We start from the raw sequence: 22,187 nt of genomic DNA, 5'->3' as shown, positions 1-22,187 counted from the left end.
AACTCACCAGACAAAACTTGCTGACCTCAAAGCATAACAGCAAACACTCACCTGAACCGATAACCCTCTGCTTTCAGTAACTAAAACATGGACCCGTCATAACCCCCTTTTTTCTCAACTTATGTTATCATGCCCCCTCCCCCACACCCCACAACCCTCCATAGCTTCAGTCCCTCCAATCATTTTGGACGTAAATAGAACTATTAATCTTTGATAGGAAAACAACTGGTAGTAATAATAGCTGCACTTTTGTGTTGCTATGCTGAGAGAAGTGGCAGGACATTTTCTCATGGAGCCCTCCACTGAGAGAGGTCGTGGAAGATACCCACCATCTGCACTTACTTGAAAAACTCCCTCTTTATATAAAGACAGACGAGTGGCGATTAGCTTCATCTTCGTGGTCCGAGTGTCATCGCTCTTGGCTGACAAAATCACTGAGTGCGATCTTCATGTGCGAGGCCTGGGTAGAATAATCTCAGTGGAAACTGGTAAGATTGAAGAGACAATCTTTTTGCAGCATTATTCTCTGACTCAGCTTTGGGTTGAAGAATAAAAATGAAAAAAATGAATTTTTTTTGATGCATCTGGAGGACAAAGGAAACCATCTGTTACCGATATTTAGCTGCTGTGAAAGTTCAGGTATGTGCTTCACACCTAATTTGGGACATCTTTGAGACACTCTTATAAAACAGTTTGTAAAGAAATGCTGCAGAGTAGTCTTCAGTCATAAAAGGCACCAGAAAAAACAGGCATCTCACACGCATCACTCTAAATCAGCAAACTGACTGACATCGACGTACATTGATCTGTCGCTCAAACCATCACCACCCACCGCACCTCTCTTTCTCTCTCTCTGTCTCTCTCTCTCTCTCTCACACACACACACACACATACACACACACACACACACACACACACACACTCTCTCTCTCTCTCTCTCTCTCTCTCTCTCCTCCGTGCAGCCGTGCGCGTCCTGCCGCTCTGCCTGACTTGTCACCGAAGAATTGGTGCCGAGACTTTCTCGTTGGATGCAGCGCACTCTGAGCGTACGCCGGCTTTCTATTTTTTTTTCTCATGTCCTTGTCGCGCTCTGCTAAAGTTTCGATTAATAAAAGCGGAATATTTCTTGAAAAGAAAAATGACCTGAGAGATGTAGTGTAACCAGCATCTGAGGTTAAAGGCGGCAAGTGGGCGGTTGAACGCCAGCGCCGTGCGTAAACGCTGTGGGAGCAGGTGGATGGAGAGGCTGGCGGGATGCAGCTTTCCAGCAGGTCAGCGGCTGCTTCGGAGCGGCTGGACTGCGTATTCTCTGCTGAAAGACATATCGCCGGTATGGACGTAATATGAAGATGAAGTTTTCTGTTTCAGAGTAAGTGATGGAAATACATGTTTTTTTAAATTTAGCGCGGATTTTTAGTACTGCTCTTTAAAATCGTCGTCACCTGTAGGCATTTCTGTGGACTTGTGCGCGCTGTAATGTGACCATAACAAAGTCAGATCCATTTATTTATTTATTTTTTTGGTTTAAAGTTACATTTTTTATCACATCTGTACTAAGGTGGGGTTTTTAAACCTTTTTTTCTGGCGAAATCATGACGCAGAACTTGTTTGACAGCTAAATTAAATTCGATATTAAACCTAAAACGCGGTTTATGCGCAATCTTATATCTGTTTCTGCATTTTTGGTATAAAAGTAGGGCAGTTGTATAAAGCCAAAATGATTGGAAGAGATGCAACTCCTGCAGAGAAACAAGCATAATTATGTGGGAAACATGGGAAACATGTCAGGATTATTTAGCCTTCTGCAAGTGGTTTGTCTTTCAATTAAGAGGTCAAAGGTTTGATGCGCACAGCAGCCATGTTTTCTCTTTAAGTAGAAAGATCAACTAAAGCTGATCACTGTTGGATGAGCGTTTTCCACGTTGATGTGTTTGCTAGTCTCCTGTTGAGCTGGACATTTCTTCCTCACACAATCTGCAGGTCCACTGTGAGGCTGCTGCTGCTGCTGCTGCTTCTCTGGCATCACTTCATCTTTTCACACAGTCAGTGCAGAGCTGAGCTGCAGTTCCTGACTCCCATCCTGCAATATCTGCTTTTCTGTGAAGTAAAGTTTCATTTTTAATAGAGAATTTCCTCCTCTGCCATTTGCATTTAATAATACAGTTACCCTGCTTTTTAATGAAACCATAAGATGTAACAAAAAAAAGCTGACAGTAATTATATGCATCCTGCTGCAAGCAAATAACACTATAAACCCTGTCTGTCTCTGACTCACCGGCTCACCATCATAGGCAGCGGTGCCACTGCAAATGCTGACACAGTTTTTGTGGATGCAAGATGTTTTCATTGAAAGATGGAAAACCAAAACTTTCATGAATTCAGATTTTTTTTTTTGGGACAAATTTAAGTTTTCATGCAATTTTTGTTAAATTCATTTGAATTCAGTAATGACCTCCCTTTGAAGTTGTCTGCATTGTTAGCTGTGGGGTCCACCATTCCTTCATTTTTATCAGGAACAACAGGTGTTTGGGAATCAACCAGCATTAAAATCTAAAGAGTAATAAATGTAAAATTTGACTGTATGAGAATACGTACAGAATGTTACTCCTGATAAAAGATGATAAATGTACTTTGATTTGGCCTGCACAATTCTACACTGAACCTTAGAATAATAAATTGGAGGTTGAAAACCGGTTGAGGCAAGTTTCAATCACAGATTTATCTTCCTTCACACTTCCCCAACAAAGTGATGGAGTGTGGAGCCATGTGAAAGGGAAGTGGAAGAACCTCCATCTTTTTGGGCAGCTATCGGCCTGCTTTACTAATAATGAAGTGATGAGCAAGTGACAGTTTCCAGGAGCAAACTTTTGTTTTGAATTCCTTTGGATCTGTTCTCTGATGGGTGGATAAAATATGATGTTTCAAGACATTCCTTCCAGCTCGGGTAACTAGTGCATTGAATTTTACACACTGGGCGGTTCGATTATGAGAAAATCTCTCCATAGATTAAATCTACAATGTAATCCAAACATTTTGATCCTCTGGATACTTGTATTTTACCTTTCCTGACCTCACCTCATGTAATTCAGGTAAATAATGAACGCAGGAGCTGAACTGTTGTCCCCGTTGAGCCAGACTCTGTCACTGCAAGGGAAACGTGACTGATCCTGCTCCTGTGTCAGAGCTGTTTGTCCCCAAGATCAATTGAATAAACATTTGTCTTCTGTGCCCTCATCGTTCTCTTGCTCAGGTGTACCTTTTTGCATGTATGCATTGGTGGAGGGGAGGCACATACGTACACAACCTACCAGGACTACCGGGCTCGTTTGAGCTTGAGAGGGTTTATGGTCAGACTGACAAAGCAAGAGAAAAACAGAAGAGCAGATAAGACTCAGCAGAGACTGTGTAAAACATAGAAATATGACTCTTATGTAGAAGTCGTAATAAGCTTGGTAGTTACCCACACCTTTAAGTGTCGGATATATCCTGTCCTGGTAGCTGGAGGCTCAATAATACACCCTAAAGCTGCGTTATTTTGGGTATGACCCTTTTAAATTGGTCTTTCCTGACTGTGTTTCCTAAATACGGAAGGAAATGGCCAGAGGTTTTCATACAACTTGTGAAATTTTGACTTGGCAAAGTCTTCCATGTCTTTTGTCTGCCAAATTCTTGTTGTGACAGGAATAAGAAGTATTGAGGATAATCAAAGAGTGTAAGAGTTAGGCATACAGTATACCACTTGGATAATTCTCTTGAGAGAATATTTGACTTGTAACTCTGGTGGAGGGTGTGAAAGCAGTTATGTAAAGTAACCTTGCAATTGTTGCCATGGATCTCAAAGGACTATTATTGTCAACGGAAATATTCCCTGTTCTCCAGCAGTTTTTTTGATTAAGTCGTCACTCTGTTTCAGTGTCTCTCTCTCTCTCTCTCTCTCTCTCTCTCTCTCTCCGTAGACCCGTCTTGCTCTCGTACTTCCTCTCTACAGCTGGGATGTGAGAATTGTGGGTCATCGTACATGAAAGTCCCCAGTTGTCCCAATCCCCAGAGCCCCAGACCGTTCGACCTCAAAGTCTCAAAATTCCCAGTAGCCAAGGCTCTTATCTTTTATCTTAGACAGACACCCCTGAAGTCCCTTTAACCTTATTTCTAGAGCCTTGTATGGTAAAATGAATGCGTTGAAGCATCAAACCCATTAGTATTTACCATCACCGTGCTCCTTTATGATCACACCTTTACCCTCTAATCCTCACTATCCTTAGAAACCTTTGATAGTCCTCTCAGCAGTCATGGCTTTAGATCAGTGGCCCTTCCTCCCAACGTCCCCCAACATTTCCATGCCCGAGCCCCTCCTGTATGACAGCTACATCCCGGGGAACGAGTCCGACCTGGACCTCAACATCACCAGGACCAGGGAGCCCCACCAGGACAAGACCAGCTCGGTGGTCATCACCTTAATCTACTTCATGGTGTGCGCCGTGGGACTGTGCGGCAACACCCTGGTCATCTACGTTATCCTGCGTTACGCCAAGATGAAGACGGTGACCAACATTTACATCCTGAATCTGGCGGTGGCAGACGTGCTGTGCATGATGAGCCTGCCGTTCATCGCCCTGCAGCTGACGCTGGTGCACTGGCCCTTCGGAGAGGCTCTGTGCAGGGTGATCATGACCGTAGGTGGGTGTCATAGTTCAGTGCAAGTTTTACCTGGCAAAGACACATGTTTAGGTTTCTCAACAGTAATATGATCGCGGAATCACTGCCAGCTATGGTTGCAAAAAAGAAGATTCAAATTGTTCCTTTTTGAATTTCAAGACTGGAATAGTGCTTTTTCAAAATCCTGGACACCAACCTAGTAGATATGTTGGTCCAAACTGCAGAACATAGAAGTTTCACAATAGATGCCTGGTTTTTCTGTCTTTCCCATTGGCCTGCGTCCACGTCACATCTCTTTCCAACAAAGACCGCTGGCGTCTCAGACACAGGGTGTCAAAAAAAAAAAAAAAAGGCACCAAAAAAACAAGGTTGTAGGTTAAAGAAAAAAAAAATCATGGTTTGGATTAAAATTAGTACGTTACTTACGTAAGTGAGGTTATATCTTATCTTAAAGTTACGTAATTTAAATACACTAAGTAAGATTTGTACTTTCTCTTAGACTCTCTTGGGTGAAAATCCTGTGTTTGATCCATCCAAACACCCCAGCCTCCTCTTTACGTGGCCTCTGTCACTATTTCCGTACAAAAAACAGATTGAGACAAGATGTCAAGTCCTGGTTTTCAGAGGGGTTCTTTGTGGGACATTTTTTTCACAAGACTCACTGACTTCCTGGTCTGTCGTTGTCACAGCAACTTCTCATATTTACACTTTGGATTTTGCATTGATTGAACATCTAATGCAGTATTATTATGTACTGTGTTTAATGAACCAATTGGCAACAATATTGTCATCCAGTCTTTATCAAGGGAAAGAGCCAAAACTGATTAAAATGGATTATTTTTCCTTTTTAATCAAGCATTAGTGATTACTGAGCTGTAACCTCACTCATCTTCTTCCTGCTCCCTCTCTTCCTGCCTTTACCCCGCCCCAGACTCTCTCAATCAGTTCACCAGCATCTTCTGTCTGATGGTGATGAGCATCGATCGATACCTGGCTGTGGTTCACCCTATTAGGTCCACAAAATGGCGGAAACCCCGCATAGCCAAGCTAATTAACCTCACAGTATGGGGCGTGTCGCTGTTAGTCATCCTGCCGACTATGATCTTCAGCGGCCTGGACAAGGTGCCGGTATGTGGGATCGTGTGGCCGGAGCCCCAGGACGTCTACTACACAGCCTTCATATTCTACACTTTCTTCATTGGGTTCTTCATGCCGCTGGCGGTCATATGCATGTGCTACCTACTCATCATAGTCAAGGTGAGAGCCTGCTTTTCATAATTGCAGACCATTTTTGGCTTTGCAATTCCACTATCTTCTAAATTCAACAAGAAGCTATTTTATAAGTGTCCATGGCAACAACGATGCACCTTGACCATTGAGGGATTTGGCCACTTGAAGGTGGAGTTAGAAACAGTGAATGGATCTATTTTAATCAAATTAAGTTGTCATTGTAAAATTAATAGTGTAGTTTATTTGGAAGGGGATAACAGTGTTCAGTACTTGCCACATTTCATAAAAGAAACTGTAAACATTGAATGTTTTACATTTTAAGATATTTTTTGATTTAGCTAATATATATTATACATGAAAAACAGCATCATGCTAAAGATTAATACAAAAAAAAAATGTACAGTGAAAGACCAGAGTTCTTGTGCATTTGAGTGGAAGCTATACCCAAATTCACTGTGTGAAGATATGGTTGTGGCCATGCTCCATTGAGGGCTGTTTTTAGTTGTTGCATCCAACTAAAGAAAGGGTTACTATTCAAACTATTAGGACAGCCATTAACCAATCGGAATTGACCACCATATACCATAGTTGTGCACCGAAGCCCTACGATCACTGTCATTTTTGCAACTACTTCAGTCTCATCGCACGTAACCACTTCTACTGCCCCTTGATTGGTCCTCCCTTCAGAGCGCCTGAGAAAACTTTAGTCTTTCCAGACTATAATCACACTTAAGACTCAAGCTGTGAGTAACAGGCAGGCATAGCCAGGCTAGAGCTCAGTGTACTCAGTCCAGCCACTGGTTGCCAGAAGCAATATGTAAAATAATTTATGTTAATTCATTATTTTCTAATTTTATTTCTTGCAAAGAGTTACATGAGAATATCCCTCTCCTATCTGTCCATTTGAAATGAAGCCAGAGCCAGAGGCCGGTTATCTCAGGTCAGCTCAGAGATCAGTGCATCTAACGTCACTATGCCCAGTGAAGGAACAGACAAGCACACAACTTATGTAAAATCCTAACTTCATGTTATTGGACTTCAATTATTTAGGACAGAACCCACATATTTGCTTATAGTCTGGGTTATAGGTTGGTTGTTGCTTCATATTTGATATCAGAGGTGGTATTGATCTTTTAATCTAACCTTTGACATAAAGCAATAAGCATATATCCTAAAATGCCAGGCTGACTCCTCTAAGGTGTTGGTGTGCTTTAATGTTTGCGAGGTTTGAATCCACTGACAATCATTCCCTTTGCCAGGTGAAATCGTCTGGCATGCGCGTGGGTTCCACAAAGCGCAAGCGGTCCGAGCGTAAGGTGACACGGATGGTGTCCATCGTGGTGGCGGTGTTCGTCCTCTGCTGGCTGCCCTTCTACGTTTTCAACGTCACCTCCGTCACCGGCTCCATCAACCCCACCTCTGCCGTGAAGAGCACCTTTGACTTCGTGGTGGTGCTCGGTTACGCCAACAGCTGCGCAAACCCCATCCTTTACGCCTTCCTGTCGGACAACTTCAAGAAGAGCTTTCAGAACGTTCTGTGCCTGAAAAAGGTGGCGGGCCTGGACGAGATAGAACGCAGCGACAGCAGGGCGGACCGGAGCAGGATGGTCAACGAAGCCGTGATCATCAACGCCAACCTGGAGACTCACAATGCCGCCTTGCTCAATGGCGAGCTGCAGACCAGCATCTAAGGGCCAAAGGAGCCGGCGGTGGCATCCAGGGAGGGAAGAGAGACAGAGCAGTGGTAGTTGGAGCTTCCAGATTGATGGGCTGCAAATGCACTGCTAGTGACCTGAGGATGATGTAATAGTTGCTCCTGAACACTGACACATGAGCAAAGTGCAAGAGAAAAACAAACAGTTTCCGAAGGGGTTTTCAGAGGTCAGGGAAAGTACATTGACTCCAGCTCAAAACTTTTGATAATTGGGTTAATGAGCTAGTTAACCCTGAGGCGGAGCAAATATATATTTTGACTGATGTTCAACGCTGTACAAAAAGTGAAAGCAAACATTCATAAGAGCACTGTTTCTGTGTCCCAGCTTGAGGCTTGTATTGAGTGGTCAGTGATGCTGATGGAACCAAAATCCATATCAATACGCAACATCTGAGAGTGGACTGCTGTGGGCGCAATGAAGAAATACCGGGGCTAGTTCACCTCGGGTAGAGAGAGGTCTGAGGCGATGGAGCACCACCCATGCCCTGCTTGATGGATTTTTTTTTTAGATTTTTTTTTTTTTTTTTTACTTCTTTAAGAAATAAGAAGGTTGAGCATAGATTTTGTCTGAATGTGGAAATACCACTGAAGAAATCGGCCAAACATTTCAGTGGCCATCTCCGTAGTTCTCGAGAGCCTTTCAAAAATAAGAATCTGAAACCACAACCCAAAGATGAACAGGTCATATTTTATTAATATCAGATGATTCACCTGGTCCTACATGAAAAGGGCAACAAAAAAAAGGCAAAGCCCTTTCATTTCCCGGTAAACATATGGATGCTCTTTTCACTTTAGCTGGCCTTTTCAGAGGAGAAGCCGCACTGATCTATAAACTCTTGAATTTAACATCTCGGATTATTGACTTAAGTTGAAGGATGGGAAATCACCACTGCAGATGCTCTAACTTTGCTCCTCCAAAACTGTTTGACTTTGTATATAGCAAATAGTTTTCTGTCAGCCTCCGGCTGAAAGGCAAACCCTGCTGTAACATTCTGAATTCTTGAGATATTTAGTTTGTGAATCCCATCATATGTACTTTATACTGCATCCTGATCTTTACAATAGCTGCTCCTTGCACTGTTTTAAGGAGCCCCTATCTACTTGTACAGTGCTGTGTTTTGACAAGGTACGAGTTCCTGATTTCATGTTGAAATGTGACCCTCAGAGTCACATTTGATTGAGCCAGCGTGTGCTTGCAACGATCCAAAATTTCACTGAAGGTCGGAAGTTGTGTTATGTAGTCCACCAGGGAGGGAGACCGGGTAGAGATGGAGAGCAAGACATTGAAAGAGCTGAAGATCGATAACAGAACACGAATGGAAAAAAAAGTTTTAAAGGTAGAAGGGAGCTGCATGAATACAGGAAGAGAGCAAAGATTTGTACGTATAGGAAGTTGCTGGCTCGCGGGTACAAGTGACTCAGAATAACTGCTGTGTTTACATACAATCAATTTTTTGCGTGTTTGGTTGATCTCAAATGCTAATTAGCGGTGTAATGACCGTGAAAGCTTACAGGTGCACCCCAGTAATTTTATTTTGCCCGTCCATAAACTCACTGCACACAAATTTTTAAAAGAATGTTCAAAATCAAAGCAGCAGGAGCCGAGCTGTCCTACACTTTAATCTCCAAAGATAACAGATTCTACATTTCCCAAGATGCAAGTGGGCAGTTTATTTCGTCAGACCTTTCCTGTGTGTTGAATGTTTCAAGTTCCACACCTTTAGTTTGTAACACAGACTATTGCTGCCTTCAAATGGGTTCGTATTTTCCGTGTTCACGAGATGAGACATGAACTATGCCCTCTCGTGGTATTCATGACCTCAGACTTTGGAATTATGTTGACGTTTTAGAAAATGGCGGAGGCTCTGGTATCGTTGTTCGCGTGATGATAAGTTAATATACTGTAATGTTACGTTATTTCTTTCCCTTTGTCATTATGCTTTTGCATTTCCTCCATTACGTTACCCGCTTGCAGGCTTGTTCACTTGTTAGCCACTGACGCTTCTCGATGCCATCCATGTCGCTGTTGCCGAGAAGCGGTGTTCTCAAGACACGACTTCCCGAGTGGTCGCCGTGAGCTCACCACTTCCATTTGAGGGCAGCATATATCCTGCATAGTAAATAGCGCTCGGCGTCCCGTGCAGTGATGACGATGATCTGGTGACACCCCTGTTGGGTGTGATTAGAGGTGCAACACAGCACGTTTCTGACCACATCCGACCATGTTCACTAATCATGCAGCGATGAAGCTTTCAACCAACGAAGAAGGACACAAATGACCAAAGTTCCTCTTCAAAAGTTCGTCTTCACATGTCCACATAGGATCGTCATGAAGGACTTTCCCATCAAGGTCACATATTGGTCAATGAACTGTATGCTCCCACTGATAACATTATCAGGTCACAGGGAAGTCATAAACAACGTGTGGATGGTGTTTACAGTTACCAACCTTGCTGCGGGACCCAGTGTTGTTTGTTGCTATGGATACCTATGACCACTACTTCACTGTTATTGTTACAAATATAACAAACATATTGCTATAAACAGGACCTTAACTGATTGGAGCTGTTACTCTCAGCTGCATTCAATACACTTTGAAAAGTGAAAGTAATAAGCAGGCAGCTATAGTCAAGTGTACTCACAAATCTACTATATCCCAACTCTCTATATAATGAGAGGCTTCTTTTGTGGCACAAATGATGGCAGTGTTGGTCTGTCTGCTTACCATATGACTTAAGATGAAATGTAATGACTTTGATCCCTTAACTTTCCATTTATCATCATCAGGTTGTGCTTTTTATTTTTTAAGGCCAATACCTTAATTTACAAACAAATACCTGCAAAACTACTGTTAATGCCCGTTGGCCACAGCTGGAAAGGTATCATTGATTCCGGACGTGTTTATTCCCATCTGTAGTCTTTAAATGATGTTTCAAAATTGCTAAACATAAAAACACAGGCCTCTCCTAGATGATGTTACGGTTTATGTTACGGACACCATTATTTCAACTTTGTTTCTGTAAATTCCTGACAGGTCTAAGGACAATGATCCATCAGTCTCGGCCAGTGCTGCTGGGTCTTTGTTTAGATCACAAGTTTCCTTCAAAACAGTCCAGGGCACACTGTAGGGTTTGCGGAAAATGACAATGCCTTTATTTTAGGTGTCAATATGTATTAAAATGACCAATGCATTGCGACCCCCACGTCTCCATCAGGATCAGATTCAGATGAAGCAGTGTGCCTTGGATTGTTTTACATTTTGAACTGAGAAAATGTTTCCACATATGCAGTGAGCCCTTCGCAAGATGGAAAAAGCCTACAGTTGAGTCCCAAAACACAATGCCATAGTTTCTGAATCTATACCTAAAATTTACCCAGAATTTATAAATAAACTGACTCAGACTACAGTTTACATTTTCAAATGTCCTCAACCACATCATTTTTCGCTCTGCGCTTGACTTAATGATATCTTTATATAACATTGAGAGTTGTTTCTAATGTTTTTTTTTTATGTTGTTGAAGGGCCCCAACTTCGGAGTACTTGACATGGTTAATGGGAAGGATAAATGGAGGTTTTGCTTCTAGAATTAGGGGCTTTCCAAGTCTCGGGAAATGCTTGCATAATACCACTCTAAACAAAGATGGTGAACAGAATAAACACACCACTAGGCTACTGACAATGTTAGCATGTTAGCATTCTAATGTTGGCAGTGGGACACCTGCATGGCTTTAGACTGTTAGTATGTAAAAAAAGAAGAAGAATACTAAGACAGACTGAATATAAAAGTGGACGTACCTTCCAGGTCTGAAAAATAAGGCCAATGCAGAGGTGCCATAAACTGCAATACCACTGAGGGCCACCAGGGGTTAGCTCCAAAAAAAGCCTCCAGCTCAATAGACGTCCATTCAACTTCTCTCATGAAATATAAAGCGAATCATTTTGTTCTACAAGTTCTCATAGTGTTGCTTGCTAAAGTCCCTCCCTCTTATCAGTTTTCTGGCGGGCCATCTGAAAATAATCGGATCAATAATTAGAAAGTCGGCCTCAGAAAACCTTGTGTTTAGGGGCGTGTCTGTTTGATTGACAGGCCTGTGTTGCAGTGAGATTTGCGCTCTAGGCAAGCTGGACGTGGTGTCGTAGGGTTTCTAACCAGATTGAGTCAGATCCAACGCTCGCTCTCCCACAGCTTGCCCTAGCCAGCAAGATGGTTACGACAAAAAAGTCAAACTGGTGGCTTCATAAGGGCGGTTCACGAAGCGATGGGTGACGTCGCTGTCGGTTGCCGCCAGATAGAGGGAGCTCGAACCTAAACTATTTAACAGCATCGGCTTTCAGAAATTAGCTTGGTGTTCACAGCACTAGGTAAGTTAAGCAGCTAACTGTTCTGACTCCACGATGCTACGACCTCCCGGCAGAGCAAGTGCTGAAGCAGCCACGGCATAAAACCTTGTCACAATAACTAAAGTTGGAAACCTTAAAACAGACTGAATCTACATCCGCAGCAGACATCGAAATTCCATTTTAGATATCAGGCTTTTTGTACTCAGTGGACCTCACCGTGATTTATCAAACGACTGCGAAGCCCTCACAGCAGTAATAAGGTCGTAAACTAAATGCCGCAGTGTATATCAGTCATGTCAGAAACCATCAATCGTTGCAATCAGAAGGGATGAGGAGGCAGACGGGGCCTGTCATGAGAGGTTACTGTTGACAATCATAAGAGGTCTCACACACACACACACACACACACACACACACGATAGGCGTGTCATAGATGGTAGTGGGCAACACGGCCTATAGTTTATCATGACATTTTCTTTGTGTTGTCACGGCTGTGGGTCCTATTTCGAGCAGGTTCAGTCACAGGTCAAACACATACGTACGTTTGCAGTCATGTTCGCAGATATTTAGTCACCCGTGTAGGTTCATGTGCTGCTCACAATGTCTCACATGCACGCAAGCTCCTTGTGCCATGGTCTGACTCATGCATACGACAATGAGGGCAACCAATTCTGCATCGGTGGAGTCATCGTGACCTACTGGATTGCGTATGAGCAACAGCGGTACAAGAACGAGGGCATTATGAGTGGGACGCCCCCAACCAGAAATATGTTCATTTATAATAACGAAAAACATGATTCAATTATTTTTGTGTATTTTTATTGGTGTACCTTTGTGAACAAGGTGTGTGTGTGTGATACAGTGAGAAGCTCATTTAATTTCTGTCCAATTTCTCTTCAGGTATTTAGCACTTTTCAAGTCTGCAGTGCAACTATTCTCCCATCATCCACGGGTAATTACTTTCGCTCTCTGGGTTTCTTCTATCTATTCCTCTCTCCCTGTTTGGTTGGCATGCTCAGCTGGTGAAGAGTAATATGCGCTGACGCACATTTTAAACCCACCCAAACTGAACTGAGCCGAAAACATAGTGAACCATATTGAAGAAAGCACACTAATGTCACTGCCGCCGGCTGTTTGGACATACTTAAATGTACTTAATGGACCATTCTGATGTTTAATAGATGCTGATAAAGACAGTTTGTGCCAAAGTCAACGCAAATGTAGCGCTGGGGCATCGCCTGGAAAAGCTGCTTTCTTTGTCATTTTGTGAAATCAAGACCTCGGTGTCTTTCTCTTATGAAATTATGCCATTATCTAAAAAAAGGAGTTGGCATGTACCTTGGCTCCATGTTCACTGTATTGTATAGTGTACAGATGAGAGGCAGAAGCAGAGGAATGGGAAACCTCCGCCCTCCTGCGCTCTATTTCTTCTTCTTTTTTTTCTTTTTTTTCGAAACCTACGTTCATTTGCGAAGGGCTATTACGTGCACTCCTGAGGATGCACTGTTGATGTAAACTATGTATTTGTGGTATCCTCTGCTTGTTCTTGCATGAAGAGGGTTGCATATCCCACCTTCTTCGACACCTCACTGACCAAAACCAGTGTTACACATGTTACTGGGTGCCACCTTTGTTTTAGCTGAATACATCTCAGAAAGAAAAGCTACAGAGTGGTACTTTAGTTTGGCTTCATATTTAGGTGCAGGTGCAACTTTGTATCTTTTTTAGGTTATAATCAAACCCAGTATCACAGCAAAGCGTGAAATAGCCACGCGTTGGCCTGTCTAGGAGTGACAGTTCCACATTTTTAAAGTGTGAAACTTACACGCATGAAATGTCATGTGACGTGGGATCATCTGACCAAGGTCCTGAAACAGAGGCAACAAAGGACATTTTTTTTGGCGACATTACTCACAGACTGCCATGCAGCACGATGCGGGTTGAATCCAGGAGGTGACAATGTTTTTGTCGAGTAGTTTTTTTTGGTTTTCTAACCCCAACCATGTTTTTTTCTAAGTTAAATTATTCTGTAAATCACATGGCTCTACGCATGCAGTAGGTTTCATTTTTGCTCACACCAGGAAAATGTGTAACTTTCACACTTCGATAAGGCAAAGCCTGGCTATTTCACGTTTTCCTGGAGTGGACCGTCGTGTCTAATTCAAGCTTGGCCGTGATAGCAGGTTGCATAATCAGCAGCGTCTGTATGAATTTCACGTTAAAATCCCGACTACACAAACTGCGGGCGAGTTGGCCATAGCTGCTTCGGGCGTGGATATGTACTTTTCTGTGCTGTTACTTTTATCTATGTGCCTTGAAACTGAATATAAAATCATGTGATGACATCTGTGTACAGCAAAAACAACATTGTAACATGTTTCTCCCAAAAGCCAAGCAACCAAAGGCCTTTGCGCTCTGCAGACACAGACCAAACCATAACAGAGCTGTATATCACTTTCACTGCTTTCCCCCCCCCCCTCCAGCTTACATAGCTTATGTTCGTGTGATATAATGTCAAAAGCAGATGTTTATTTGTGACTCTTTATTGTTGCATACTGTAGATTATAATGTGATCAATGATTGTAATGGATAGACCGATGTCCTTGTCTCTGCAATTAAAATGCAGGCCATGCTCAAATCTGTGTATTTGTGAGTCAGTGTACGAGCGTGTGTAATGTGGCCTGTGTGTGTCGACAGGTTGCGTGCATTGACGGCTGCGTATCTCACAAAGTTCCTGGAATTCCAACTGTGTACATCCGCCAGGAATGCGTTACTTGGAGGAACTCCATGTTTTTCCTCGATCCCCTGAACACATCAGTGCAGAAGACACTGTTACATATGATACCCGGTGTGGGATTAAGTGAGCGCCAGCATTCCTCGAGGGGCTTTGAAAGAACTCCCAAACACAGAAACAGTTAAATCCCATAATTTATTCCGTCACGGGCTGGCTCAGAGTTGGACAAAGAGATGGAGAGCACACATGAGGTTGTTTAACGAAACAGAAATTAAACCTCAATTAAAGAAAAGGGTTAAAACCAGGGGTATTTTATGAGTCAGTCCAGAGTGAGCTTTCTTCAGCAGTTGTAGATTAACCTTCCATCCATCCATTATCTATACCCGCTTTATCCTGAACAGGGTTAAATTAACCTTGTAAAGGATAAAATAGCTGATTTGAGAATAAAACAAACTATCATGTAGGGTTATAACCTGGTAAAATCTGGTTGCAAAACAAATGTATCTTGGATTTTTATCACAAGGATCCAGTTCACACTCAGTTAACAGTTTAAAACCAGTTTTAAGAGAAATTTGGGTATTTTCCAACCTGAAACTTATCAATTGTCCTACTGTAGTGGCTTTTCTACCTGTAGATCGTATTAATGTCACATTTTAAAGATAGCAGTCGAGAGAAGCCACAGGTCGCGATTCACAGGAATTAGGAGCCAAAGGGGCGACAGACACACGAGGATATACGCAACACAAACCAACAGGATTAGTCCAAAACACACAGAACCAGACACGGGTACAACCTTGACATGCTGTTGATTTATAATCCACCAAAGAATCAACATCTGACAAGTAGACAGCGTGGTTGATTAAGAAGTGGCTACAGCCGGGGGCAGATTGAAAACAGGGAACAGGTGAGGCGGGCGTGGCAAAAAGCAGTGGGGAGAAACCAGAAACAGACGGGGGACCCCGGGTGGGTGAACAGAGGGAATGATGTGAATAGAAATACAAGGGACAATGAATGAAAATGAGCTGAGTTGCATGGAGAAGAAAGAAGATACGCTGGATGGCCGGTGTTGCTAGTCGGAACATTTGAGAGGAGCACCGGGAATGATCGGAGAGGTTGGATGGTGAAAACTATACAACAAAACAGTCGGAGGAACCTGACAGATGATCCTGTCATAAAGGCACGTCTGTCAGGTGCAGGTCGAAAAGGAGAAGTTTCCAAAATGGGGAAACACAGTGATCTGAAGAAAACCGTGGTGGGTCGGCACAGCTGTGTTGTGAATGGACCAGAGTGGGGAGACTATAATAAGATATTATTATAAGATAATTTGGTTTGCTTAAATGATGGTAGAGGGACGAGATTAGATGTGGATGTTAGATTAGACACAGGGGAACACGTCTGCACTGGATTTAACTATTGTATCTAGGAATTTAGCAGGGATATGTGAGTGGGAGGTAGAAGATGGAACATCAGTGGGCAGTGATCATTTTCCAATAACAGGGAGATATGGTAGGTAAATGGGTATTTAGTAGGGCAAAGTGGGAACTTTTCAAACATATATGTGAGCAAGAAATGGATAAAATAGACTTAAATGAAGATATTGACGAGATTGATACAAAAATGAAATTTACAATACTGGAAGCGGCAAATCAAACAATTGCTAAAAGTAAAGGAAGGATGAAAAGAAAGCTTGTCCCCCGGTGGACAGATGAGTGTGGGAGAGCAGTGAAAGAAAGAAAGAAACAAAGCTCTTAAATTATTAAAAAAAAAAGATCACATCATTTCCATAATTTAATACAGTACAAACAAGCGCAAGCAAGAGTTTGGAGAATCATTCGGAAAGTCAAAAGGGAAAGCTGGTGGAATTATTGTAGCAGAATTGGGAGATCGACACCTGTGGGACAGATTTGGGGGATGATTAGAAGCATGAGAGGAATTAAAAGAGTACGGCAGCATCCAGTATTGAAAAGAGGGGAGGAAACAGCAGCGTCAGATAGGGAGAGGGCAGACATGATGCCAAAAGCGTTAACAGAAATCCACAGCTCTGCCAACCTGACAGTCGAAGGTACGAGAGGAAGGGAAAGGACGCGGTCAGCTCAACCCCAGTAGAAAAATACTAGAATTTTGCTTTACAAAATCCACCAATTTAATGCTTAGAAAGATCCAGAATCTAGTTTCAAATTGGAGCTGATAATCTGTTATTTCTATGTTAGGATCATTGTGACAAAATCATATGAAATGTGGTTTTTGGGGTTTTTTGTTTTTTTTTTGCTTAAATGTGTCTTTATTTAGACTTTCCCTGAGACGCACAAGCAGGTGAAACTCAATCTAAAACCTTCCACAAAGAGGGGAGCTTATTCACGACCGCATTCCCTCACCACTTCTAATTTTCTCTCCTGCCTGAGTCGCCTCCGTATGACTCACGGCTCTGATCACACTGCCAATCTGCAGTGCTGAGGACTCAATTCCACTGAGAGCAAGTAATGTATTCTGTAATGAATGTCGTGCTTGGGGGTGTTGTATTGTGGTGGCAGCAGGTGAGAGGATGGAGATGAGGATTAAATACACAACGTAGAGAGATAATTCTCACATTCAGTTTTAGCCAGCATACATACAAGTTGTGGGAGAATTGAGTTTGAATGTCGCTGTAAAAAAAAAAAAAAAAAATCACATTCCCACAGACTTCTTTAAATGGGTTTGGCAGGGTACGGTCAAGCTTCTCCATGTACACTACGACCTTTTAAACCAGATGGAAAAATTACCATTAAAAATGCTGCTGAAAAATTGTGTTGACTAGTTGGAGTTAAACCAGAACCAAGTTCAAGCAAGTAGCCCAAACTAGAACCAGTGGAGGAAATCTGAGGTTCCTAAGGCTAAATCAGACTAAAGTAAAACTCTCCGAGACGTGACTATTACACTTTTTCAGCGTGACTATCACACCCTTTCAATTTGTTTTGAGAAGGCCTTCATACACCCAAAATATTTGCTACTTCAGACAAATTTAGCAGCACCGAGGCGGTGTTACAAGGCTTAGTTTTGTTTGTGACAACTGTACTACAGAAAAGTAGGCTTTTAAAGCTTTCACATTCTTCTCTCACAAGTAATCAATGGTATCAGCTTCTTCTGAAATTATTTTAACAGATAGCTCCGGCATGTTGACCCACATGTAGATCTTTATAAAGTTCAACATAACGGACCCTCCAAGAGGCAGCTGTCGGGGTTTTTTCAAACTCGGATGTGAGTGTTTGAAGTGATTCATGTAAAACCGATATTTATTTAGAAAGCTGTTGGAGGCTCGTGCAGCTTGCCCTCCTATATGCTATGTTGTATGAGTCCGAATTCGTGAAAGTGCAAAGTTAACATGACACATACAGTCAAATAGCCCCATTTAAGGGAAACAACTGAGGTTGAATGTCAATTTTCTGGAGTGAAGCTACCGTTATTTATAACCGATATATTATGACTTAATAACTAATTAATAACTTATTTATTAGCAAACAGTCCCCTTTTTACACAACCAGGAGATACGATGCAACATTAACATTAAAATCAGGAGCACAAGCTGTGTCTGTGAACACTTATTTTAAAAAATGGGTCCAATAGACACTCTTAGTTCTTTTTTTATTTGGCCTCCGTTAACTTTGGAAGGAAAAGTCTTTAAGGTTAAACGCTTCACTATGTGCACTAGTTGGTCGCTACCTTAGGCTAGTCATGTCTGTATGTCTGATGCTGGGCAGGTAGTGGACAGCTGGTTTTTACAGCTTCGCTGAAAACAGCTGCCTAAAATGACAGCGGTGAGAGTGAAGCATGGAAAACAGTGAAGTCATGAGCTCCAAAAAAACAAAACAATGGGCCAAAAGGCACAAAAATATTTGATAAAACTGAGGGGAATAGTTTGGTGTTCATTTTCTGTTGCGACATCACTACAAGTGACCCATCTCACATAATAGTAGTCAAGTAATCCAGATCAATCATCAATATTGACTATAACAGCTTTAGTTACTAATTTTACAACTGACGAGATCAACTTTTTAAACCTTACCAGAGTAATTGATCTACCTGGAGAATGATTATAATTGAATTGTGTGACACGGGAGCAGGAACATATTAAAGACCACAGGCAGAGCTGTCGAAACAGGTTGCTACACTGACACCACAGTTAATCTGCTTACTTGATCACACCTGTCACACCTTATGTGCCCCGCCATGATTTGTTTCACCCTCGTTATCCTTCCCTCCCTGCTCTGGTGGATTTAGTGCCTGCGCTCTCCTTCCCCCTTGTTCAGTTCATTTGAGTTTTCCTGTCGTGGTTGTGCCGTCGGGTCTGCCATTCCTTGAACGTTAACAGGATCAAATAGGTACCTTGTGGCCATCTGGTAGACATGATAGCAGTTGGTTCATTTTTAGTGGAACAACATGACGGCACCAAAATCAGACCCAGTTTTTCTCCAATTCTATAATGAACCAAGCCTTTCTCAACACGGCTGAGACCAGAGATACCGCCTGCACCGCTGTGGTAACACAGACTAAAGTAAAGGTGCTGCGCGGCGTGTTTGATCTAACAAAGATACCTCCTGTGGGTGGACACATTGTTCAGTGGTCCAGTAGGAATTCCAGTGGCTCTGCACAGCATGTCAGCTCTGCCCTTTGATCATACATGTTCATACACTTGTCTCATAGTACGGCTCCTTTCATCCTCTCCAAACCTCTACCTGAACCTATTTCTAAATGTTGAATCTTTCAGTTTCGTACCACTGTAAAAGAAAACGTTTCACTTTTCTGCTGTGGGATTGACATTGATGAGCAGAGTGTTTCTAGGATATAAAAAGAGGACTGAAAAGAGAAATTGGGCATGAAATCCACCGCCATCTACGACAAGAAAAACAGAGATAAGATGGGAAGTCGTTGTTGATCCTGCACTGAACACCTTGTCTTGTCATATACTGCAGGCTGTCTCCATCTGCTGGTCTACTTCTGCTACTGTTGGGGTTAGCATGCACTTCTTATGATGCCAGATAAGATGTTTTTATGACATACATAAAGGATACCTTCACAGTTTTTCAAGTCTGTCTCCTGGGGGGAAAAAAAAGTCTCTTCCTAATGTGCTACAAATGGAAGGAGCAAATCCGCTGTCCTGATTTCACACAAACATGTATTCTAGTTCAGTTTATATGAAGCAAATATGATCCCACGTTTCAGTCTTTTTAATACACAATTCCCTCTTTTTGCTTTTGTCCGTCCACCTCTCGATGTTGTGCATTAGAATATCTCAATATATCAAATGTCTTTAGCTCACCCAGACTTTTGCAAACTTTGCCTAGTGACTGATTTTGGGCCATTTTTCATTGCTCTCTGTTTTACTCATGCTTCCTTTTTTTCTTTTACCAAATTTGACTAACCATCTGCAGCAAGTCTATTCTGGCGTGAACTTGGTTTTCTGATTCTGTTTTTTGTTTGGTTAAAGGTGCGATCCAGACGATGTTAATCAGAATTCACACCAATGACTCAGATATTTTAGTTTGTGTTCCAAATGAAGCATGCAAGTGTCCGACTTATTATTTTTGAAGCCTTCTCTCACTTCCATCTTAAATTCTTTGCTTTTATTCTGAATTTTATGTTATAGAAACAAACGAATGCATATCTAGAAATCGATTTAAGAACTTTTTTGCTGCATGTCCCCAATTTAAAACGCTCCTTCCTCTTTGTATTCTTTCATCGAAATGATGATTATCATGTTTAGTTGCTCTATCTGGAGTTTTTGATGAGGTAAGCAGGAACGCAAACCGTATACAGTTTACATTCCTGCTGCTTTAGGTTTTTGTGTGCCCTGCATTTTTTATAAGACGGTCTACTGGAGACTTTGCCCCTTTTAACATGCAAAAACTGTACTTGCATTTTTGCTTATCCTGCCTATGTGCAGTGCATTTTTATTTATTTTTTTTAATCTATTTTTCTGCATCTTTTCATACTCTTTAAATCAACCGAATGTCTTTGGAGAAATCATGAAAAGAGACTGACTGACAGAGACGATCCTTCTTATCCTTTGTATGAAGTTACATGACATTTAATTAACTTTTGTGTTAAGTTTTATATTCTTTTAATGAGCTAGCACACTCCTCCATTTCTACTTATACTTCACAAACAGTTATTCATGTTTAAAAAAAAACAACATTTCTGTTTAAATGTCTGTTCATTTTCATTTTTAATACATCTGCACTGATCAGGTAGCATTTCACTGTGACTCAACATGGAGCCAAGTCATTTTTGTTATCAGTGCTTCCTCAAATTCTATCTCCTGGTTTTTCTCTTTGAACTTCTCACGCTGAGTCGCATTCAGGTGATTTACATAAAAATGTAGCCAAAGTGGAAGTCCCACTTATTTACAGCTGACTTGCTGAAGTATGCTCCTGCAATGTTAAACCTGAAGATGAAGTATTTTTTTGAGATCAATCAAGTTCAGATTTGGGGGATTGCATTTTGTTGCCACAATCCAAATATATGAACCTACGATAACTGTTAGCATTGTGAACTGTTAACTTCAGAACCTGGTACATTATTAAAGGGTCATAACTCAGTGACCATTTATCTCTTTCCAAATGATCACATGTTTAGTGCACCTGCTGTTTTCAGTGGATGTCCTGTGCTGCTTGTAATGCTGCAAAACAAAACTAACACCTTTAAATGAGTTGACACCACATCGTTTCCGTTATCTTCAAACAGCTGCATGAAGATCTCAGATTGAAAACTGAAGCTTTGTGTTCTCACTCTCCTGATTTGTTGACATGTATCACTATCATCTTTGTTAAAGAACTCTTCTGGTCTGATTTCCCTCTCTTGACTTTCTCACTTTGTTATCTTCATATTCATACCAACTGTAATTTTTGTATTACGTATAAAACTTCCTTTATGTATGTATGTATATATATATATATATATATAGTGGGGTGAAAAAGTGTTTACCCCTTCCTGATTTATTTTTTTGCATGTCTGTCACTTAAATGTTTCAGATCATCAAACAAATTTAAATATTAGTCAACGAAAACACAAGTAAACACAAAATGCAGTTTTTAAATGAAGGTTTTTATTATTAAGGGAGAAAACAATCCAAACCCACATGGCCCTGTGTGAAAAAGTGTTTGCCCCCTAAATCTAATAACTGGTTGGGCCACCCTCAGCAGCAACAACTGCAATCAAGCGTTTGCGATAACTTGCAATGAGTCTTTTCCAGCTGTGGAGGAATGTTGGCCGACTCATCTTTACAGAGTTGTTGTAATTCAGCCACATTGGAGGGTTTTCCAGCACCAACCTCCTTTTTAAGGTCATGCCACAGCATCTCAATAGGATTCAGGTCAGGACTTTGACGAGGCCACTCCAAAGTCTTCATTTTGTTTTTCTTCATCCATTCAGAGGTGGACTTGCTGGTGTGTTTTGGATCATTGTCCTGCTGCAGAACTCAAGTTCACTTCAGCTTGAGGTCACGAACAGACGGCCGGACGTTCTCCTTCAGGATGTTT

At 41.8% G+C, this 22,187-nt stretch overlaps 1 protein-coding gene across 1 annotated transcript; it reads left to right on the top strand.

Annotated features, from left to right (window-relative positions):
- Nucleotides 1-1,004: 1,004 nt before the first annotated feature.
- Nucleotides 1,005-14,580, top strand: sstr2a (somatostatin receptor 2a). Its single transcript, XM_069156148.1, has 4 exons — nucleotides 1,005-1,369; nucleotides 3,957-4,677; nucleotides 5,588-5,913; nucleotides 7,146-14,580. Exons 2-4 carry the CDS (start codon nucleotides 4,290-4,292, stop codon nucleotides 7,575-7,577), a joined length of 1,146 nt encoding a protein of 381 aa, XP_069012249.1. The 5' UTR covers nucleotides 1,005-1,369; nucleotides 3,957-4,289; the 3' UTR covers nucleotides 7,578-14,580.
- Nucleotides 14,581-22,187: the final 7,607 nt, after the last annotated feature.

This window comes from Embiotoca jacksoni, unplaced genomic scaffold (genome assembly GCF_022577435.1).
Source record: "Embiotoca jacksoni isolate LCO1_2020_lvr unplaced genomic scaffold, fEmbJac1.0.p SCAF_20, whole genome shotgun sequence".
NCBI classification, from domain to species: domain Eukaryota; kingdom Metazoa; phylum Chordata; class Actinopteri; family Embiotocidae; genus Embiotoca; species Embiotoca jacksoni.
The sequence above is the reverse complement of the archived record's forward strand: the minus strand, read 5'-3'. Positions and strand labels throughout refer to the sequence as shown.

Bases quoted from the DNA above. Each gene is read 5' to 3' on its own strand.
- sstr2a (XM_069156148.1), top strand. From the start codon at position 4,290: ATGGCTTTAGATCAGTGGCCCTTCCTCCCAACGTCCCCCAACATTTCC. The intron at 4,678-5,587 runs GTGGGTGTCATA...ACCCCGCCCCAG, and splicing joins CAGGGTGATCATGACCGTAG to ACTCTCTCAATCAGTTCACC. The intron at 5,914-7,145 runs GTGAGAGCCTGC...TCCCTTTGCCAG, and splicing joins ACCTACTCATCATAGTCAAG to GTGAAATCGTCTGGCATGCG.